Source organism: Dreissena polymorpha, chromosome 6, assembly GCF_020536995.1.
Source record: "Dreissena polymorpha isolate Duluth1 chromosome 6, UMN_Dpol_1.0, whole genome shotgun sequence".
Taxonomy (NCBI): Eukaryota; Metazoa; Mollusca; class Bivalvia; order Myida; family Dreissenidae; genus Dreissena; species Dreissena polymorpha.
Window position 1 is genome coordinate 103,569,706 of NC_068360.1, and position 22,289 is coordinate 103,591,994.

The 22,289-nt window shown below is 32.9% G+C and overlaps 2 protein-coding genes across 2 annotated transcripts; one reads left to right on the forward strand and one right to left on the reverse strand.

Moving 5' to 3' along the window:
• Nucleotides 1-299: 299 nt before the first annotated feature.
• LOC127834656 (neural cell adhesion molecule 1-like) lies at nucleotides 300-8,228 on the reverse strand. Its single transcript, XM_052360679.1, has 12 exons — nucleotides 8,083-8,228; nucleotides 7,509-7,853; nucleotides 5,771-6,085; nucleotides 5,367-5,663; nucleotides 4,852-5,145; nucleotides 4,358-4,630; nucleotides 3,238-3,555; nucleotides 2,828-2,974; nucleotides 2,435-2,465; nucleotides 2,061-2,260; nucleotides 1,331-1,361; nucleotides 300-1,148 (listed from the first exon to the last, which is right to left on the reverse strand). The coding sequence occupies exons 1-12, from the start codon at nucleotides 8,135-8,137 to the stop codon at nucleotides 1,061-1,063; spliced, it is 2,394 nt and encodes a 797-aa protein (XP_052216639.1). The 5' UTR covers nucleotides 8,138-8,228; the 3' UTR covers nucleotides 300-1,060.
• Nucleotides 8,229-13,558: 5,330 nt separating this feature from the next.
• Nucleotides 13,559-16,937, forward strand: LOC127836355 (uncharacterized). The gene is made up of 4 exons (XM_052362948.1): nucleotides 13,559-13,840; nucleotides 14,957-15,023; nucleotides 15,609-15,695; nucleotides 15,909-16,937. The coding sequence occupies exons 1-4, from the start codon at nucleotides 13,613-13,615 to the stop codon at nucleotides 16,361-16,363; spliced, it is 837 nt and encodes a 278-aa protein (XP_052218908.1). The 5' UTR covers nucleotides 13,559-13,612; the 3' UTR covers nucleotides 16,364-16,937.
• The last annotated feature ends 5,352 nt before the right edge of the window (nucleotides 16,938-22,289 follow it).

The window sequence follows — 22,289 nt, forward strand, 5'->3', positions numbered from 1 at the left end:
TTTTAATACTTAAATTAGCAGTCCCCATAGAAGACCTGTAGCCGGATGGTCATATACGACAGGATGTTGTTATAATGCAACTTACTTGCTACCCCATCCATTTTGGATCACGTTCTAAAAGAACTTTTGTCCATTTTGCATACAGCAGAAAATTATCTCAGTAAAACCAAAGTGTCCATCAGTTATTGTTTAGTTCTATAAACCTCATGTAACCAAAGAATTTGAACTTCGTCATGCTTGTTAATATCACAAGTTATGTTTTATCGTGTATTTAAAGTATTAACACACTTCGAGGGCTGTACATGTTTTAATTCGAATAAACAAATACCATGCACATGACAGGAACATTTTGACAATTGTTAAGTCCAGGCATTGTTAATACAACGGAGGAAAAAGTCAATGCATTCGGTAAAAACCTGTTTATGAAACGGGCTATGAAGTTAATAAGTATATAACAAAACAAACAAATTTAAGTATATGGTTTCAACAGGAAAATTTTCGATAAGACATTTCGTACCCACTTGTAAAGTTTTTGTATATTAACAGCAACTGAAAGTTAAGTTAATAAATTGCAGATATGCAACCATTCTACGTGAATTCAACGCCGACAAATGCAGGTAACGCTATGCATTTAAATGTAAGTTCTTCATCCAGGGTAAAGGCATATTTTACAACTCCATAAATACACGAGATTACACAATAGAGACTAAACTAATTTTTTTGTATGATAGTAGTTCTATGAATGTTAATGCAATGTAACACAGCAAAGCGTTTGTAAAGGAAGCGTTAAAAATATATATTATAATATAACGAACATTCAGTTTTAAAAGTCACGTTATAGTTTAAGAAAATTTAATACATATATACAATTATTCATCGACTTTTATTAAGCATTTACACTGTCTATCTTAAGACAAGCGCTTCATTTCAGTTTTCACTGCCACCAAATGCCCAAACGCCATTGATATGCAGTATGTTGATGCTTTATATACAGCTAAACCTACCTTTTTTGTTTTGTTAGCCACGAATATATTATCAATCACTGACAGTTCGGAAACTATTAATGAGAGGTGGGTTGAATCATTTCATATTCTTCTCCAGACTGGATACCACTGCTAACTGTTTCGTTCATTATATTTCCATAAGAACTGCAACACGTCGACAAAAAAACATTCAGTGGGAATAAACGCTCTCGTGTGAATGCGTTATTTAAACTGTTTAGCACCTTTTATAAACTGTTATTGACTAGGTTAAATGTGGGATCATTTCATCATTTATATGTAAGGAGAGCAAATATCTGCAAACGTGTTTGTTACATAACATTACTTACTTCTCATCAGACGAGTTTCGAAAAGGTTGGTCTACAACGAAATAGAAAATAAATAAAAAATGCAACCAAAGTGAAACATCAAGTACGAGGTATTTTGTTAAAGTTGGCCAATAAAAGTCAGAATACTGTAAACAGCACTACACTAGTACAGTTAATTAACTTAAATTGTCACTATATATTGATACATAATATTAATGTGTATACTGTGATGGTGTTTAAAATAAAACGTGCAACATATGAAGTATTAGTCCTTGTGGTTTAGTTATGGTATACACTCAATGTTTCCGTTTGTATTGAGATAGAAGATTGTAACGATATAACCCATTTCTTTGTTATTTAATGTTAATTATCGGGCCTCATTTGTATAGAACTTTACATTTATCATGTTATGTAAGTTTTCAGAATTTTCTGTTTGGTGGTTATAATAGGGGGTTTAAGCAAGTGTTTGTAAGCCACATTATTCAGTGTGGCAGAAGATAAGCCAAAACACGATTAAATACGTTTAGTTTGAAGAAACTTCGATCTTCATATTTTTGTAAATTGTTATGTTTTTCTGTAAAGTAAGACTTACGGGCCTCAGTAATTTACGCTTGTAGTCGTACGATATCGGGTGATGTGTACATGATCGATGTATCACAGCTTCTGCAATCCTGACCGTTACAGTGTAAGAGTGTTTATTTACTCGTGATATTTCATTATAAGAAAATGCATAATATTGCAAATATGCTACCTATGTGTATGTTCCCTTCACCAACAACCATGTTCGCATACTTAGAACTCTTTTGAAAATGTAACGTTTCGTCGTATTGATTGATGCTTTTAGCTTGCTGCTCGGGTACTGGTACAGGCATGCTATAACGGTGACCGATGTCGTCTATTTCTTGCTGAATGGATGAGTATGTTTCAGTATCCCGAGTTGGTGCATCTGGCCTTAATTTAAAATATTAATAAATTCGTATAAAATACCCGAAAGGGACATGTATTCCAAAATAAGAAAGATATATAATGAAAAAATATAATGTACTTTCATTTCTGTGAAGGATCATACGACTATATGGAAAAAGCTACTTCAGTATATAGTATTTTTATATTTTATTACTTTACCGTGTTTCAGTGGTATTGGCGTTTTTGTTTTCTGAAACAAATTATGTAGGCATAAGTTTACCGCTTGTTACTATTTCAAAATTGCATAACATTTTATACTTAAAACAAATACATGCGAGAAGTATAACACTTATATATTGAAATAACTGTTTCTTATATGTCCATATATTAATTTCATGTAAAATCGGAACATATCAGTACTATTTTTGTGTTCAAATATATAAATGGCACTTTACAGACTGCATAGGAATGGTAAACTCGAGAAGTTTGCATCCAAACAAGGCCCATGATGTGCAAAACAACGCATGTCAAAAAATGACACGAAGGCATAAATTATGACATAAAACATCACTGCGATTGGTTTTTATTTTAAGAGAATTGTTTATACTTTACCTTTTGGTACTAATGGCCATCTTAGTGCATATTTTCTCCTTAGATAAAGGATTGTTGCGATTAGAAATGTAAGAATACACCCTGCCACGAGTCCCCCGACAATTGCTCCTGTCGATGAACCTGTTATTGCTTCCGACTTTACACCATCTGAAAAATTGATCGCCCTTTAATAACATGTTAATTGATGGCATCAATTTCTAATGTGTGCTGAGTAGTCCACAATACATCTGTTTGCAAACAGTCGCTAAAACATGCCATACACTACTTTCTATCAAACAGTATGCATTATGAAATTCAATTAAATCTCTGAATTGTTTTCAATGCATTATAGGGCTCTTTATTATTTACAATGCATTTAGGTTATGTACTATATGCATTATCGGTTACACGTGTAAATACAAGATACATACCGTTCTTCGTTTTTGTCAGTGTTTTGAATGTATCACTTAGAGGCTTGGACTGACCATTCGCATTAATGGCGAATAGCTCCACATGATACTCCATTGCACTTTGAAGATTGTTTATAGCCGCATACATTGGCTTCAATATATTCGAGGAAGTATCGTTGAAAAAATGAATGGTCCACGAGTCAATTGAGGATGCACGATATTGGAGTTGAAATAACTGTCGAATACCGCCATTGAACTGTGGAAGCCATGTTACCGTGGCGCTTGTTTCGGATATCGTTTCATTTATGACATAGAATAAAGTTGGTTGTTCAGGTTCATCTGCGGATTAAGAATCGTTATGTGCAAGCATATGGGAAACACCATTTAATGAATTGTCATGTATAGTTTGTATGTGTATTATATTGACCAAATATGCTGAGGTAAACCGGTGCTAATTATGTCAGAAACAAACGAGACTACACAATACTATCAAGAAGTAGTACAGAGTTCCATCTCGTATAATAGTTACTGATCAGTAAGCCAATATCTTAGAACAGAACTTAGTTTAAGGCTTTTTGGTCGCTGTAATACGATAAGGTCAGTAATGATCTTAGCTATTTCCGATGTAATACCGCACTAATTAAAAAGTTTTTAATTCTATTATAATTATACCAAATAAATAAACACAACGCATACAAGCAAACATGTTGGAGTTTATTGTACTAAGTTCTAGTTTAAACATATTACCTCTACATAAAGTATTTGTTTAATTTAAACAGCGCACGATATAAAGTCATTTTACTATTGTTTACATATTTGCGGTAAACAACAATCACAATTCGTATATTTTAACTGCATACCAAAACACACAACTTTGATTTAATATTCACAAATGAATGAATCAATATAAGCGTAAACAACCATACAATTTGATATGGAAAATTCGAGTATAGATTTATAGTTTATGTTGGTCAAAAGCCTATATATATAACTGCGGTCATACACAATAAGAGCTGAAAGAGATACCCGCTGTTACTTGACACTTTGTGTATACCATACTTTAGTTCGGGCTTCAAAATTTATATACGCAAAGATGAATGATGATTATGGATTGTTTACTATCATAAATTTGTGTACTTACATATCACATACAATGTTATAGTTGCGACAATATATCCTGACACCCGTGCATGTACTGTGGGGTTCATGATGTTGGACACGTTGCAAGTAATTGTGATATTTTGTTTGACTATTCCTGTCCATAGTTGATTGGGCCAGGAGTATGTTGGGGATGGGTTGGAGTCGGCCTGACAGACGAGCGTAATATTTGCACCGTAAACAATGCCTAACTTTTTCCCGAGAACTTCGATACCGTGCGTATTGTCAATATGTATTTTTGGATTGGCTGGAGGATCTGTTTCACAACGATTACTCGATAATTCGTACTGTTTATGTGACAAATATACGTACGCATTTATGTAAATATAGCGTTTGTTTATCATTTAAAACGTATAAAAATATAACTTAAAGTTACACTTTTTAATTATTAATATTTTCAACTGTATATAATCGTTTATCTGTATCGATAAATACACAAAACAAAAGCATGCAATTTGCTTTATTTTATTTACTTACAAAGGACTTCTAGGTTCACACTGGAACTCGACATTCCTGTAAAAGGTTTATCTCCAGTCGGCGACAAGCGGTTTTGAACAGTGCATGTATAAACGCCATCGTAGTCCGATGGCTGAACGTTTCTTAATTCTAGATCGGTGATGTTTCTAGTACCGCCAGGGGCCCAATAGTATAAGTCCGGCGGAGGATTACTTTGACTGGAACAACTTATTGTTACGGATTGGCCAGCGATTATCCTAATTGTACCGGATACGGTTATATTACCGATCTTCAGTGTAGGCGATAACGGTGGATCTGGAATAACAAGTATATGTATGGATGTATAAACTATGACAATCAAGTAGATCCATGGTCCGGAAGTTACTAAGGCAATAAGTTAATAAGTCTGGGGACTCAGGTATAATAAACCGCCTAATTATTACAATGTATATTGTAAGAACGACAAATATACCCGACAGAACAAACACAAAGAATACAAATAGTATGATGTTTTATTTGCATAAAATATTACTTACACACAACAATTACCATCATCGTGACACTGTTCGTTCCTATCACAGCTGTTCCAATTGTCGGTGTCATGTTGTTCGAAACACTCACTCTGTACTGCCCATTCTGATAGGGTTGAATATTTACGACACTGAAAATAAAACCGTTGCGAGTGCTTGTGTCTGGTAAGGTCCATATGTATGTGATATCAGGAGGGTTACCGGTGCTCGTGCAGGTGATGTTCAGAGTACTAGCTCTTGTTACATGTACAACGCTTGTAACTACTGATTCCCGGTATGTACATATCGGGGTATCGGGGCTATCTGTAAAAATACAAACAGTGATGAACGCTCTGAAGTTTAAACATACATATATAATTTGCATGCCAAAATGCGTTCTGTTAATGTCTTAATAATTTTTAATGACTTACACAACACATTGATGATGGACGTCTGTGATATGTAAAGTGCTCCAATGTTACTGGCATTACAGTAGATCCTAATAGAGTTATCGTTCTTTGATGGCCGCAATGTTATTGTACTGGTTACAACAATAAGCTCGTCCTGCATTGAGGCCGCACTAGTAGAAAATGATGTTATATTAACACGTCCAGTTGAAGCTTCCTTGAACCAGGTTACTTTGGCGGCAGGAAGCCCGCCAGAAGTCCTACACACGAGTGTCCCTATGGTGTCAGCTATGATATTGACCGTTGATACTGGTAGCAATGAGATACCGGTGATACCAACTGTAAATATTTTACTTAATAATCTGATGCTACCTTTGGTACTTAAACACAACAAATATGCACTATTACATTGTGCATTATCAACGATGTTCATTTATCCGTCTTTGCTCAGTGAACAAAACACAACTGGTTGTTCACCGCTTTAAGTATTACTTTAATTGTCTAATAATAATTGTTCGTGATATATTTTCTTGAGTGTCAATATTTTCTATTTGTATACGTGATAGTTACGAATGGACACTTATTTAAATAGTTTACCACTTGAACGCGAACAATTGGTTTTTTAAATATTCCAGATTTGTTTTACCACATAATACTATCTTGTCATGCTATCTATAATATGTCGATGTTAAAAGCGTTGCCGTGCTGTTGACAGCATTATGGATTTATTTTTTATTAAAACGATCAAATAGAAACAACAACGATATTTTTGCGAATTTTAAAAACTATATTTATTTGGAAAATAGTATTTATGAAAAGTCTTTTTTTTCATGTTAAACTCTTCAATACACATGATTTGAATACCATCAAACAAAGAAAGTAGTGTTAATGTACCCAGTGAAAAAGGTGTTCACTTTTCATAAATAACATCTATTCCATGCGACACAAGACGCGAATGATTGATTGGGATCGAATTAAAGAATAAATGTCGGAACCTATGCTGTTCTATTGATAACCATGTATGCATAATTAATTCATAAACGCGTTCATATACCTATGGTTAGATTTTAGTTTGGTATTATCAAAATGTCAAAATAGGAGCAAAATCTAGATTTATTACAAATTCTTATATCAAATGCATAATATCCGGTACGAACAACTTAATGAACACCTGTTTATTTTATTGGATAGAAAAAGAAATACGACAAAAAGACAAAATATTTAATTTTTTATCTCGTACCCCACTCTCACACAAATGAAGCTATTTTAAGTTTATATAGGGAATAAACCGTGCTCCATGCGGACAGACAGTTTGACAGTTACAATCAAGCCTGTTTTTCGCTTATTCTAGTATTAATATCAACGTTTATGTTTTTTCGTCAAAAGTAGATGTGTATTGACACGCAAATAATGTTTAGATTTTAATATCGTTCAAGCCGTTATCAATATATTAACAAATATTCATTAAACAAAAACGGACAAACAATGTAATGTATTTTTTTCATATAAGAAACAGACATCTCAACAGATATTTATTGATTAAAATGACTTATTTGTATCGTGCCAGTTGCTTCAATTATGTTGTTAAATGTTTCACTCTGATAGCGTAAACTACATTGCAATTCCCAAATCAATTAGAAGTCATTTTAAGCACATCAATAAAAGTTGGTTCCAAATGGACAAACCATAGATTACTATGAACGGTAACCCGTATAATACAGTTAAAAGTTTGTAAATAAAACACAGTAGGGTCTTACTTTACCTTTAACTAAAACCTGCGTTGTTCCACTTTCTACAAATGTCGAGTCAATCCTCATGGTACATTTCCACAAACTAGTATTCCTGCTGCGGTTGAAATGCTTTACAGTAAAAGAGACATAATTTAAACTGCATATGGCATGATACTGTTCTGATGTATCGGCTTCAAGGCAAGAACATGTCATCATTGATATTGTGCACAAAATAACGTTGTTTTCACCCCATACAACTCGAGACACAATTCCAGAAACATTCGTTGAACTTGAACACACTAGTGTCAGATTCTCTCCTTCAACAACGGTTGCCACGGGCGAAGGACTTAAGGTAACTTGCTGTTGTAAGGTATTGCCTAAAAATACAATTACAAAATATGACTATAAGCGGTATTTTTTTTAATTCTAAAAATATTAATAGTAGTTTGACAAGTGTAATTAGCTTTGTAACGTTTTGTTTTGTACAATCGGCTAATGTCATTAGCTCTTGATGGTAACAGTAATCTAAACTAGCAAATAATTCCATTATTATAAAAATCGATGTTTTCCGAAATCATTTTCTGTCAATAATTGCACATATGTTACCTGTATGGTATATTATAACTCCAATTATGCACAACTGGTCACACCAATACGCCATTGCTTAATAAGGAAGTATATAAGGTTATCTGAAGACAACTCGAAGAGTTGAAATATGTAAATAACTTGAATGCGGAAGTTATAAAATACACACTTGTACTGCTGAAAACCAACGGTTATCAATTCGACGCAGTAAATATTTAAAGTAGGTGTGATTCGACGTTTTGTAGCATTTTTTTAAACCGATGCATAGAAAAAAAAAGAAACTCTTACATGTTCGTACATGTTTGGCCATGTGCATGTAGATATGCAAAGACATGACGTGTGCTTAAGTTAATTGTTCAGGAACATGCTTGCCAATAAAGTTGCAACCATAAATGTCTTTACGTCCAGAAAATACCAAAGCAGCACGAAACAATTAAACTGAAATTACCATACTGAGTATGTAAATAGAAAACAGCATAAAATACATTGCAAGCGTCGGTCTGCGGTCTATATCAAATTAAGTAAACACTTGTTTTGAGTAGTATGCATATAAACACAAGATATATACATGTTATCAGGCATTTTACACATTGATCTACGGTTTCTTTTTAAAACGAATAACAAATGATATGAATGTTTTCTTAATTATGCTAGGTTTTAGTGCTTTGTTTACGAACACGTATTTAGTTTATACGCGTATGTACTTAATGGCATCTTGCCTCAAAATGTTGTTATTAAGTTGCTCTGGGGATTATTGTACCCCTAAGTTATTAAATTGCTATTAAATTAAATGCATATTGTCCTATGTATTTTTTGTAAAACTCGAAACGCGATGCTATGATGTTGAAAGTATTTACAAGTGGGAATATTTATGGACTAAATTATGTGCATTGATCGTTACAGGGCGTTGGCTGGAACTTTAATAAGATGTTTAATGTGTAATGGCGAATCGAGATGAATATTTCACTTGCCATTAATAAAAGAATTGCTTTAAACATTACTATATTGCCTGATATTGTTTATGGAGTTTTACTGCTCACATATATTTAAAGGATGTTAATTCAAATGCTATACACGTTATGTACATGTACAAACAACATTCTCAAACAAGTATGAGTTTGCAATACGGATCTGTATATATCTGTTAACAATGTCATGTTTGATCTACACGTATTGTGTTGCCATATTAGTTGAACATAGTAATGGCAAAGACATGTCGTTAAAGTTACATAGGAAATAATGCTGTAGCCAAACGTATATTTACAATTATGCTCTACTTTTCCACATTGTATCTTACTTTCTCATTGATTTTTACCTGATAAATGGAAGCCTGATGTAACTTTCTATATCAGGTTAGTAAGCGTGTATATCAGTAAGTGTGTTCAGGTTTGTAATATTACTCTGAATCAACTATACATTCATCATTTTGTTGAAAACAAATCAGATTAAACAAAACAAAAAAAATAGTTATAGAATAGGTACTCTAATTTAGACAAAAAGAGCATCACAATGATCAAAAACGAATTTAAAATTACAACGCTTAGGTGCTCATGATGTCATGATGTAAATAAAGTCAGGACAATGTAGGACATATGAGAAAAATGTCCTCTCTTTTTGTCGAAAAACAGTTTAAATGTTAGTGATATTAATTAACAATAACGATATTTATAAACGAGGATTGTATGCTCTGCATGCCATGGCAAGAGTGAATGGCATCGCATGAAACACATATTTATATGAATATTTTACTACTATTTTGATATATATATATCATATTACGTTGCCAAAAACACATAAACAAACAAAAAGTGTCGGAATAACTAAAGGGAATCGCCTTAAAGGGGCCTTTTCACAGATTTGGGCATTTTTTAAACTTATTCATTAAATGCTTTATATTGATACATGTAAACATTGGATCGTAAAAGCTCCAGTAAAAATTCAAGAAAAAAAAATTAAAAAGGGAAAAGAACATTGCCCGGAGCAGGTTTCGAACCAGTGACCCCTGGAGTCCTGCTAGAGTCCTGAAGTAAAAACGCTTTAGCCTACTGAGCTATTCCGCCGAGTACACATATTTGACGTATTTTATACCTTATATAAGCAATCTTCGTAGTTTCACAAAATTTAACGACAAAAACAGAACCCTCCAAATTATTCAATCGTTTCGCGTTGCAACGCTTTATAATTTTTAGGTTTTAAAATCGTCAAAAGATGCATATAATGGCTATATTAGAGCATGGTTAATGTTCAGTATTACTGTTTCCTCACAAATATCATAACTAAAACAAAAACTTACGAATCTGAAACAACTTTTTTCAATTTTGTCAATTTACCAAAGCGTGAAAAGATCCCTTTAAAAACATGATATTTTTTCTTTCTAATAATCACGATATTTGATTGCGTTGCCATCGTATTGTTGGTTATGTCAAAATGTGAATGTTTTTACCAATTTTGCAACATTGAAGTTTCGCGGAAATAATTAATTTCTCACTAATACATGTATATGATTGTGTAAATGTTTTCGATACATATGCGGTGTGCTGCCTGCTTTGCTACAAACAATCATACACCTTCAACTTACAATTAGTGTGCAATTACCGTGTGTTTCTATAATACACATTACATCGACAACACTGTTGTAATGTCTTTCGGAACTCAGGTTTCCATGTTATGTTTAGTTAATGCGATATGAATATCATGCTTTTACCTACAGGTAATAAATAGATTTGATCTTCTCTTTTTGAACATCGTTAATTCTAATAACCATTAAGTACGAATATCTATCTGTTCTTATTGGGCTTTATTTTATCATTCGAAGTTTTGGTCCAAGCAACATTTTTCACGTATAATAATTTTTGTATATTTGTAAGTCGCGCATTCCATTTACATCTTCCTTACATGTACCATATCAGTACTGATGTTCAATATCCGGCGATGTTTTTTTTCAAGAAGCGGCTATAACAATATTTAAAAAATAAGAAACTAAATGTTATGTATTGACTTGTCAAAAATAAATGCATGGATCATGGGCGCGTTTGAAGTATCGGGCTATAAAAACAACTTTGTTTCAAATAGCGTCGAATTTAAATTCAAATCAGGAGGCATAAATGACGCCGGTTATTATGTTCAAATTCACGAGTCAAAAATATAACAAAGGAGTCTTTTCACACGACACTTCAAATTATAACCGATTAAATTATTGCAGAAGTATTTGAGATTATTGGGGTAAATTATGCTAAATGAGTTCAGACCTTTGTTGGCGAACTATAATTTGTTGCATCGTTAAACCAACTTATAACAACAATAAGTTTGTAAACATTAAGTACACACAGCATGTATATATTACCATACGAGGCAAATAATTGGGATCCCACAAAATAGGTTGTTCTAGATTGAATACACACAACATGTTCTCATTAATGGCCTTTCCACAGTCCACTTTCGGTTTCGGGTTTTCATATCTGTCCTGCTTACCTTGAGAGGTAACTATATGGGATCCCACACAAATAGCGTATCTCACTGTTTATGAAAGCTTAAACAGGTATGATCGCTTGTTGTATTTCAAGTTTTGTTTTCCCGATGTGAATTCAGAAAAAGTCACGTGTAGTAATTTAATTCGTTTACATTCTTGTAGTTGGATGTGTAACGGTGTTACTGGATAGTGAATTGTGATGGAAATAAATGGAATTGTGACAACCTTTCAGGTAAGTCGAAATTATCCAATGGTTGCGGTTGTCATCGCAAAGTAATGCTTTGTGTTTTCAGCTTGTTTATTCGTTACTGTATGTATGGTCTGGTAGCAAAGTTTCTAATTCCTTTTAATTAATGCGACATCAGCTTTTTCTAGTATAAATGTGCTCATTCCAAAATGATATATGTGGTATTCAACAACCATTACATCAAATTTGTTAAATCTTATTCGGTTTCGCTCGTGGTTCGGGAAAATAAAGATGATTCTCAATGTATTCCGGCTCGCAAGTTATTTAAAGACGTGTTAACGTAAATTTGCAACGGACCCATTTATACAGTTTTATCTTAAAATATGACAATCATTTTTACCAGTGTGCTTAAGTTAACCAGTGCTGTGCTAATTTAATAAAAAGTATTGAAGAAGATCACCCTAACACGATTCATGTTTAATTTCATATCTAAAGTTGGTCTTTCTAAAAATATATTTTAGACGGGCGACAGACACGGGCCTCTCATACAAACCCATAAGCAAACAAGGCCCGAAACCACGCAAACATTGTGTTCGTTTTCAAATAAAACCAAGCGAAATGTAGAATGGAATTTAACTTGTGCACACACACACACACTACATGCCGCTTTGTAAAATTACAACCTTTTATTGCACTTACTAAATGTGAACATTTCTGCATTATTGATTAATACTGTATTAAAATTGCTCCGTTACCACATATCGAGTTTCACAAACACTGCATTTAATCTGAACGAATCGATATTTTTTCTCGATTACAAATTTTGTCTTGAGCCACTTTCGGTACTAGTTTAATAAGCGCTTTGATTAGATATATAGGTCATGGTCGTAATACTTGCTATTTATACTTCCTATTAGTATATAGTATCATTTACTGACACGCGGATAACCCGGCTGATACTTTTTAACTGGTGAGGATAGGGGATTATACGCATTTCAAATGAGGAAGTTACAATGAATATTTATTATTTAATAGTGTTTGATGACCGAATAATTGTGTTAGTTTGTTTTGTTATATCCAGCATATTACCCTTATAGTGAACATGTGAATTTTAAATGGCCATTCGTAATATGATTGTGGAGTATTAATAAATATTCACCATTGAAGACTGTTATTGATTCAAACAATATTTTTTCGTTGTATTGTGACACCATCCTCATGTTTGTAACATCTGTAGTAATAATTGTATGAGCGACACTGGCCTTTAAATCGTTGTAAGAGTCAACACATGTATAATATGAAGTCGGGCCTGTGAGATGTACGGAAAAAAAAAACGACCTTTATTTTATAAAAATGAAAATTGATCAACACAATCGGTTCTCATTTAAATTGTATTTAATAATATCGAGCATATATTTTTATGTTGGTCTTTTAAAAGATGTGAATAATTATCAAATTGAAGAAGTGAATTCCAGGGCGATCCTTCACTGTTTGGCGATAATTCAAGTTTCATTTTGCCGCTATATTTTGACATATTCAAACATGTTTTAATAAGATAGATTGAAATAATCAAATTTATTTGTAGATTGAATTGTATCCACATGCTGAACATCTTTCATCTGCTGAGCTGTTTAATTTGCAACTTTCATAACAGTTTCAAGTTGTACATGTATCTAAAGTTATCATTCCACTCTACAATTAAAGCATCGAAACTTTAAAGTAGCGTAAACTTATCTAATGTGAACTTACTCGATCTAATTCTTCTATTAATAGAAGGCCAATCAGTTTGAAAAGTCTCTGTAAGCCAGGCCTCCCTTCACTACTATATATACACGTACTGTGTTTAAAACTTGCTTCGTGAGGTTAAGTCTTGTTCATCGTATCGAATGTAAATCATGCCGTCCTTACGAAAGCGACTGAGCAATGTGCGGAGTGAACCTCTTACAGTATGTTCAATTGCGACAGTCGTTTTGTTGTTATGCGTGCTAGTGACGGTAGTGATAATTGTGTGGACAATGCCGGATATTGCACCAGTAAACGGGAGTTCGCACATCTGTTTACAAGCTGACGAGGGGGTAAAATGCAGCGAAACGGTTTCGACCTTGAAGAATTTGTTGGAAAAAGTATGTAAAGCTTGTAAATATACTTTTAAACCCATTGTTTATTATTTATTATGATTATTTAAATTAAGTTATTTTAAACATAGAACATAACCGTTAGAAAGTGATATTTATAGCAAGTATGGTGAAATGAAATACACGTTTCGTTAATGATGGAATGTTTTGAATAAAGAAAATAAGGAAATCAAGTATTGTGTAAACATATGATAATGTGTCCAAAATACTTATTTCAGTCTTAAATGTATCATTTAAATCATAGCCCAAAAACGTTTTTACATCAGAAAATACCCGCGCGTTTACTGGTCTTAAGTGTAGGTCGAGTGATTGCGGTTAGTGCAAATCATGAGCTGAAACAGAAAGTTCCTATTGGTGGCTTTGAATTTCAGCCGAGCGTTTAAACATTTGTAAACTTAAACCAAACACTTCATATAAACATCTCACGCAAGGCCGTATTTTCATGAAGTGGTCGCTTGAATTACGTGTAACTGGGTTTAAATACGGAAGAATGCTAATCATTTGCATGACGAATTTCTGTGAATTAAATAAGACAATGGACAATAGTGATCTCGCCAGATAATGACTTGCTTTGTTAACAGTACACAGTTATTAATAACTATTTAACCTTTTTTATTCATTACTGGGTTTTATAATTACAGAATGACTGTAGGATTATTGAGCTGGATTATATCCACAACGGTATCGTGGTGTAAGGAATAAGCACTAGATAACCATATTATGTTAACGAAGAGTAAATCCAATTAATCCAATTAATTACAGGACACATACAAAATGAACAAACATTTACGTCATGTATTCAAATATACGTGTTTAAATTTCATTCCGATCATTTGGCTAGCTTAAAAAGTATAGTATGCATAATTGCTTTTATATGACTTTTCCTGAATATGTGAACGATCAGAAGATAATACCCATATGTACTTAATATTTCATGGAAATAAAACCATGGAATTTGTAGCTCATCTCGAATGATCAAATTGTTAAAGCTCTTAACAAATTAGTCGCTTAAAGGGATCTACAATTATAATAACGCGATGTTTATATATTCGCGTGTAGTTTCTCCATTGTTCTATTGTAAATAGTCTTACATGTGTTTTTCAGGAGATTAAAATAGTTTATGCGCAAACCCGTACACAAGACAATATAGACACAAAGAAATACTTTGAAGGTATTTAACTTTTTCTCAATGATTTGTGTGTGCGTGTTTTTGAAAACATTATTGATACATTTAGGCGACTTTGGAATGCTTTACGTCGAAGTAAAAAGACTCGACATACGCAATTTACCCTAAGTCAATCATTATCAAGCACATTATCGAAATGAGGCAATACATTTGGATCATTATAAGGTCAAATGCAACAATTTACTTCACCAACTGGTTTACATATTATAGCGAATGTATATGTTCCGATTCGTGGCACAGCAAGGCAGCCTTGGGGCTTTGAAGTTTTGCTCTATAGTTGTGAAGTTGTGTGAACACCTCCTGCTCAGAACAGTCAAGTTCTTTTGAGTATCACGCCAGCGCCTTATGTCATTTTATAGTTTTGTTTTGATGAACGTCATTTCATTTTCACATACCTTCACAATTGTTAGGGCAAAAAAAAAACGTTTCGACAGATTTATACTTATTATTTTGTGTACGCTTCTTTTACCTTTACGCCACCCCTATTTGGAAATCTGTTGGATCGTATATGCATCACACACGATTCTTAGATTGATATTTAAGTGAGTTTGTATGTTACCTTGTTTTCAGAAAATGTTAAAATTGAGCTGAAAAATGATTACCTAGCAACGATCCCAGACATGAAACCAGCGGCAAAGCTTGTGGGGTTGTTAACAAGTAAGCATACGTGTATAAAGAATAACCAGTCTATTGTTCACAAAAGCCCTGTACAAACAATATTTTTCGTGCCATAACTTTGAAAACAAATTTCACCATTTAACGTAAGTAATCTGAAAACAAGTGGAGTACTATAGCGATTAAATTTCCCTATATGTTATTTGATATTCAGAATTGAACACTGTATAATATAATTTTGTCTTGTGTATTCAGGCTCATTTACAAAGGATTTCACACCAAATAAAATGGAAACGGTATTGGCATGGTTTAATGGAAGAGATTTGGACTATACTACCGGCTTTATGAGATATGGAATGAGGTACCAAAACGGCCGTCTTATTGTACCACTAACAGGAACATACAATATCTACTCTTTCTTGAGTCTGACGGAAAACAGTGACACACCTGAAGACCGGGTTCAACATGCAAATGAGATGTTGATTAGGCATTCAATGTACAAGTACAACGTAAAGCTTGGGCATGATGTGGAACTCGCGTCTTCTATTCAAACAAGGCGGCAGTCCGCAAATCGTAACTTTAATGCTTTCAGTTCACATATTTCAACTTTGGTACAATTAGAGGCTGGGGACGAGGTTTCAGTAAAAATAAGCGACATATCGCTTACGTCATATCCTGGTGATAACTTCTTTGGTATCCACATGATATGACGCGGCGAGCATGCAAATGTCCACATGTGGAACTGCGTGCTCGCCGCGTGGATGCTTTTACAAAATGTTCCACCCGACAACGTTGACCAAATTCATGCAAGTGAATTATATGGTCCGAGTTGTAAAAGTACCTTGCAGTCTACAAAGTGTATATACAAAAAAATCAAATGCATTGGATCGACTAACGAACTAGATAGTTATGATTGGAATTTCAAAACCTAATCTTAGTAAGCATATTTTACAGTATGCATCACTGAACATTTCTTACCTTGGCGAGTCAAATTTCAAAAGTGCCTTCATCTCTTATTTATTACTGATATTTTTCTTATTCATGGTGTTGTAAATTTGGATAAATATGGTTCATTTTATATAGAGAAAAGATAATAAATTCCCAATGCGAATGATAATCAGAAATATTAACTGTATGATGCTATATTCTTAAATCTTTTTCTAAAAAGAAGGGATGTAGTTGAAACTTGTTCGTAGTTTCATTTCATCGTTCCTCAAAAAGTTGTAACTCTGTTGCTCTGATCTCTTTCCTACCATTGAGTAATAAATTAGTAATTAAATTGAATGCGTTTTTATTCCCTTTTATTACTGTTTAATTTGAGTTGCAATGCTATGAGGTTAAATTTTATTCATACTTATATGTATCATGAATATTGCTGGGCCAAGTGTGAGGTTGAGCGCTCTAAACCCGGTTTAAATCCTCAATGCTTTGCATTGACCGTTTCAAGGCGGTGACCTCAGCTTTATTCTTATATGTGCTTATGTTGTCTTGTGTTGTGCTGTTTTGTACTGTTTCGGCAATTGGTCACTTACTTTAAATAAAGGACCAACTCATTGTATATAATAAGAATGCAATACTGCTCCAGCAGGTGGAGTTTCACTTCTTTATATTGTTTAACATATTATCAAATATTTTCTTTTTACTATCACATTTTTTAATACTGCTATCATCAGTCTATGAAAAACACACACTAAGACTAACTGTTTTATTGTTTAACGTAATGTACACTGATGTTACTCTTCACAGAGATGAATATATATATATATATATATATATATATATATATATATATATATATATATATATATATATATATATATATATAATGAAAAAGTGTTTACAAACATACATATGTAACTCTGTATAGGTTGGATAAGGAGCAAGATATCATGCGATGATTAGAAAACTGTTTTCGCTGTATATCATATATTATACATCACGGTATTAAAGAACAAACGATATAATAAGCTTAATGAATAAATGATGGAATTCATTTTCAAATCTAACTTCTATGTTAGATTAAATCTCTCAAGGCTGCATTCATTAACAATCACAGAATAACCTTATAAACAACGAGAGCTTCTAGTTCACTTTCTGTAAAGAGTTACGGTAGAGTTCACGGATTTTGTATGTGTGTGTGATATCGAATTAAAAACATTTTTTTATAATAATAACAATAGTACTACTAATAATAATGATTAATAGATAGAATATAAGATATGATGCGATTAAGGTGTGTTTACGATAAAGGTGAAAAACTTATGTGTGAGTTGTAGGATTAATGTACTCAACAATTGGTAAATAAAAGAATGACTAATAAGCAATTTACAAAGTGGCACGCAGTAAAATTTGTTTTGTTTAAAGTAAACTTTTAATGATCAACAAGGCTTTCTGTCCATGGTCCTATTTGGCTGTTTTAAACAAATGGGAGATGTTGGCATGAAAATAATTTTATGAATTGTGTAAACATTTTATATCTCACCTCATGCAAAAATTACATAATCCTTATTGGCTTAGAGCGGTCACGTGCCCATGGAGTATTTTCCATACACACCGATAGATTTTCCATACTACCCGAGTAATCGAGTAGACTGTTGAGATATAATCTTTACACCGTTAGTTACTGATTGTGTATGGGATAAACATCCTCAGTAATTTAATACCATACCAGAGCTTCGCTCTCGTATGGTATGAAATTACCGAGGGTGTATATATCCCATACACCGTCAGTTACTAACGCTGTAACTTATAACCACAAATATGGATGTTTTCCTTCGATATTCCAGTGGTTGTTTTTTATTTGACTTTCAGCATATTTTCTCATTGTTAAATAGAATTGTACAGTGCAAATGCATGTGTCCATGAATGCTCTTTTTAACTTTTTTTCTTTGACATGGAATGAACCTAGCATACTGGATGTTACTGTGTAGATGTATGAATCCTTTCGTTTAACTCAAGATGGCCGGGTTGTCCAACACCACGCCGTCCGTCACTTAGACAGACGAACACTTGTTGCTTATGCCATTCTTAATCCATTCGTATTGTCAGATGAAAAGTTCACATTAACATCTTGGCTTTCCAACTTTGATATTGTGTACGTGCAGATTTCCATAAAACGTTTTATTAGTAGGCCTATGTGTATTAGACATATACAAATATTGACAATATTCCGCACGACCAACTGACAACCATCTTGGATTGGAGTAATGAACTCTATATGCTAAATCTACATTGATAGAAATATTTATTTATGACGTGTGTGGCGGTTTCACATAATTCAGTAACAACAAAAGTTTATTCAAACGGAATTTGAATCAAGAAATGTCAAACTCTGTATAAATTGTAAAGGTCAGTAATTTTTTAAAGATCACCTTTAAAAGTTAACATTCGCTTGTTGCAGTCTACAGAGCGAAGTATTGTACATTGCGATTCACTTTTTCCATGAAGTGTCATCAAGTGTCATGCCTAGACAATTCAATAATTACTTGAGAAATGTCAGTGTTCTCATAAATAAGGAAGATTTATTATTGTTGGTTTATAAGACAATTGTGCTATTTATAAGGGGGGGGGGGGTGTTAGAGTGGCACTTCATGTCTTAACCACGTACAAAACTAAACAATATCACCATGTGATCGTGAACTCGAGGAAGTATTATATTTTATTCCATGAAAATCCCTGTCTGGTTAAAACAAATCTAGGCGATACAAGGTTGCATTTAAAGTTATTATTTTAACACATAAAACAAATCAAACAAGCTGGTGTGGATATCACATGCAAAGTAATTGTGTTGACTTACATTTATATTTAGCTCTAAAATTGGTTTTGGCTAGCAGAATTTGTATTTAAACTAACATGAAGCTCATTAATGAACTAAATAAGTGAAAATTCGAAACATGATCTATAACGGACTGTCGAGAATGTATTTGATGATTGTAAATTCCTTGAGGGTATGTTTCATTGTCTGGACAGGTCATTGTAATTGTCGACACAAGAATTTAATAATGTTAACCCTTCTGGCATGCTTTCATGCTTGAAATATACAACATGTATACATTTGTTTCGATATGTTTATCGATGAACCAACACAGATAGACCTCCAATGTAGTATTAATCACCAAAAAGATATTTTCTATCGTAAATTCCGATCCGCATAATTTAGCTTAAATAATGTTTGCAAATACCAATCACTTAAAAATTACGCAAACGTCAAACGGAAATTGCATTTTAACATAAAAACGAATTTTTCGCTTTCCTGTCCTATGAATTTGAGACAGGTATTGTGACAAATCAAAAACACATTTATCCAAATTATATATCACGGTTCAGAGACTTTGCGATTGAATATGGTATGTAGTGGTTTTGAAATATCACATAAAAAGTATAAAATATGCAACCCGTATAATATGTATGTGTAAGCGTAAACCTTTACTACTTTATGTATATTTTAACTGCGTAATCAGTGTTTGAAAGCCTTGTATCTTGCTTCATTATCACAACATGTTATTTTGTGGAACTCAAAACAATTCACAAAAAATGTTTAAAAGAGTTTACTGCAATCACTATTTTTCCTTCCGCTTGTTTTATATAAACCTGGGAATACGTAGGTTTTATGCTTGGCACACGTCATCAGATCAACAGACAATTTTTAATGTGCATATAAACGTAGTTCTCTCTTTATCGCAAATTTGTTTTGTATTGTCGTGGTTTTATAGACACATTTTAAGACCTAGTCACAACCAGGATGTGTCGACCTTACGCTGAGTTGGATTTTTGTCTTAAAGTACTAATGACGTTCGACGACGGTTTGTCTTTTCCTCGACCGCATGTATAGTTCCCTCAATGTCAAGTTATATTATAATAAACAAATTAATGTGTACTCGTGAACATAACTATTTTAGTAGTGGTTTTATAAGTATGAGTATTAATTATTGAATCTAACTCGCCGAATCATTCATCTGTTGCAAACATGCGTACTACCAATCAAAAAATATCTATATAAAAACAAGTACAGTATTTCATCAACATATTAGACGTGAAACGTGTGCTTCTGGTTTAATGTGTACTACAAAATAGTAAAAATGTATACTTAAAATATGGTTCATTTTCATTGTATGTGCACGTGTTCATCTAAATTGTTTAACTTGTGTTTCATACATTTTGCGTTCGTAAAATATAATTATTTTATGGCATAACAAACTCCCTCAAATTATTAGTTTTTAAATGTTTGACAAAGTTTCCATATCATAATAGAAAGAATGTGTAAACATTATTTGTTTGATTTTTCGATTGATGACATTTAAGCCATTTTAATAAATTCATTGTGTGCCAAATATGTAATGCGCTTCATCGGATAGTTATAAATGCTAAATATGCGTTCCGAAAGCGAAAAGTTGCAAGCATGCCTCCGTTGGCAAATTTTTGTGTTTTATTTTAGTTTATTCGTGCATTTGTTTGTTCCAGCTGATTTTCTGAAAATCACCTTTGTTAGTTTCACTTTCATGAACACGCTTTACAATTTCAAGGTTTTCCGCACTATTTTAGTTTTCTGAAAATTTTAAGTGAACGCATATGCGAAATCAATTACACCGATTGAACTATTGGATAACGTTTTCTGGAAATTGTACAATTGTTACTGTTAAATAGCAATTGTACTTAACGCGGCAGTTTTGTTCAACCTGTCTCTTAAATACCACTTGCATTTTTTACAAAAGCATTACTTTGTTGACTTCCGTGAATATAACCCTTTTATAGGATACTCTCATATTAACATGATTTTAATGCACGTTTATGCTTGACATGCTTTTAAAAAAGAATCGATCAGAGATTGTCAGCAAAGCCCAAACATTGTATCTGAAGGCACTATAATGCACTTATTGGAACGCAAAAAAATTGTGCAAAAGCAATGTGATTAAATGTCGTGAAAAGTGAAAATATTTAGTATTGTGTGTTAAAATACTGTAAGAAGCTGTGAACTGAGTTTTGCATTATATTTGTCAATACTTTGTTTAATTGTTAAGCGTAAATGTGAGTTTTTCCTTTAAGGAGTACATGACTATATGTTATTTTATTGATTACGTATTATTGAGACAAACCTTAAGTAAACACTTGTGTCGTTGTTTACGCGACAAGAAGTATTTTAAAGCTACAATAAAACACACTGATTTGTTCCTATGCTCTTAAAAGGTTTAATACAATATTGCGTTCAAATTATTGGACGGTCTATCGAAACCACCGTCCGTCTGTCTGTTGTCTTTAGCAAGTCTCTTAAATTAACTGATTTCTATAAAGATCGTATTTTCATATAACAAAATGTTAAATGTTAAAACATAATGCTTTAGTTCTCGACATTATTATGTAAGAAATATTGAACAGTTTCACACACATTTCAGGTTTACTTGAGAAACGCATTAAGTGAGTATTGTTTTCATTTTACAGACGCGTACATTTGATACATATATAGAGAGAAATCTAAGAAATATCCTTGTTGTCTGTTAAAGTGACGAATACGTCTCTAACTTTTCGATAATATCTTTACAGTATTTTTAAAACGTAATGTTATATTGAAAGTAATACTTTCTGGAAATAAGTACCTTTTCGCATCGTGAAGTAAATTCCTATATATATGAATGGTTTAAA

What these genes read in the sequence shown, in the direction of transcription:
- LOC127834656 (XM_052360679.1), bottom strand. Translation starts at nt 8,137, where the DNA reads ATGGCGTATTGGTGTGACCAGTTGTGCATAATTGGAGTTATAATATAC. An exon ending in ACTGACAAAAACGAAGAACG is followed by an intron (nt 2,975 to 3,237) that starts GTATGTATCTTG and finishes TCAATTTTTCAG; the next exon opens with ATGGTGTAAAGTCGGAAGCA. An exon ending in ATGGCCATTAGTACCAAAAG is followed by an intron (nt 2,466 to 2,827) that starts GTAAAGTATAAA and finishes AATTTGTTTCAG; the next exon opens with AAAACAAAAACGCCAATACC.
- LOC127836355 (XM_052362948.1), top strand. Translation starts at nt 13,613, where the DNA reads ATGCCGTCCTTACGAAAGCGACTGAGCAATGTGCGGAGTGAACCTCTT. An exon ending in TGAAGAATTTGTTGGAAAAA is followed by an intron (nt 13,841 to 14,956) that starts GTATGTAAAGCT and finishes TGTGTTTTTCAG; the next exon opens with GAGATTAAAATAGTTTATGC. An exon ending in GCTTGTGGGGTTGTTAACAA is followed by an intron (nt 15,696 to 15,908) that starts GTAAGCATACGT and finishes TTGTGTATTCAG; the next exon opens with GCTCATTTACAAAGGATTTC.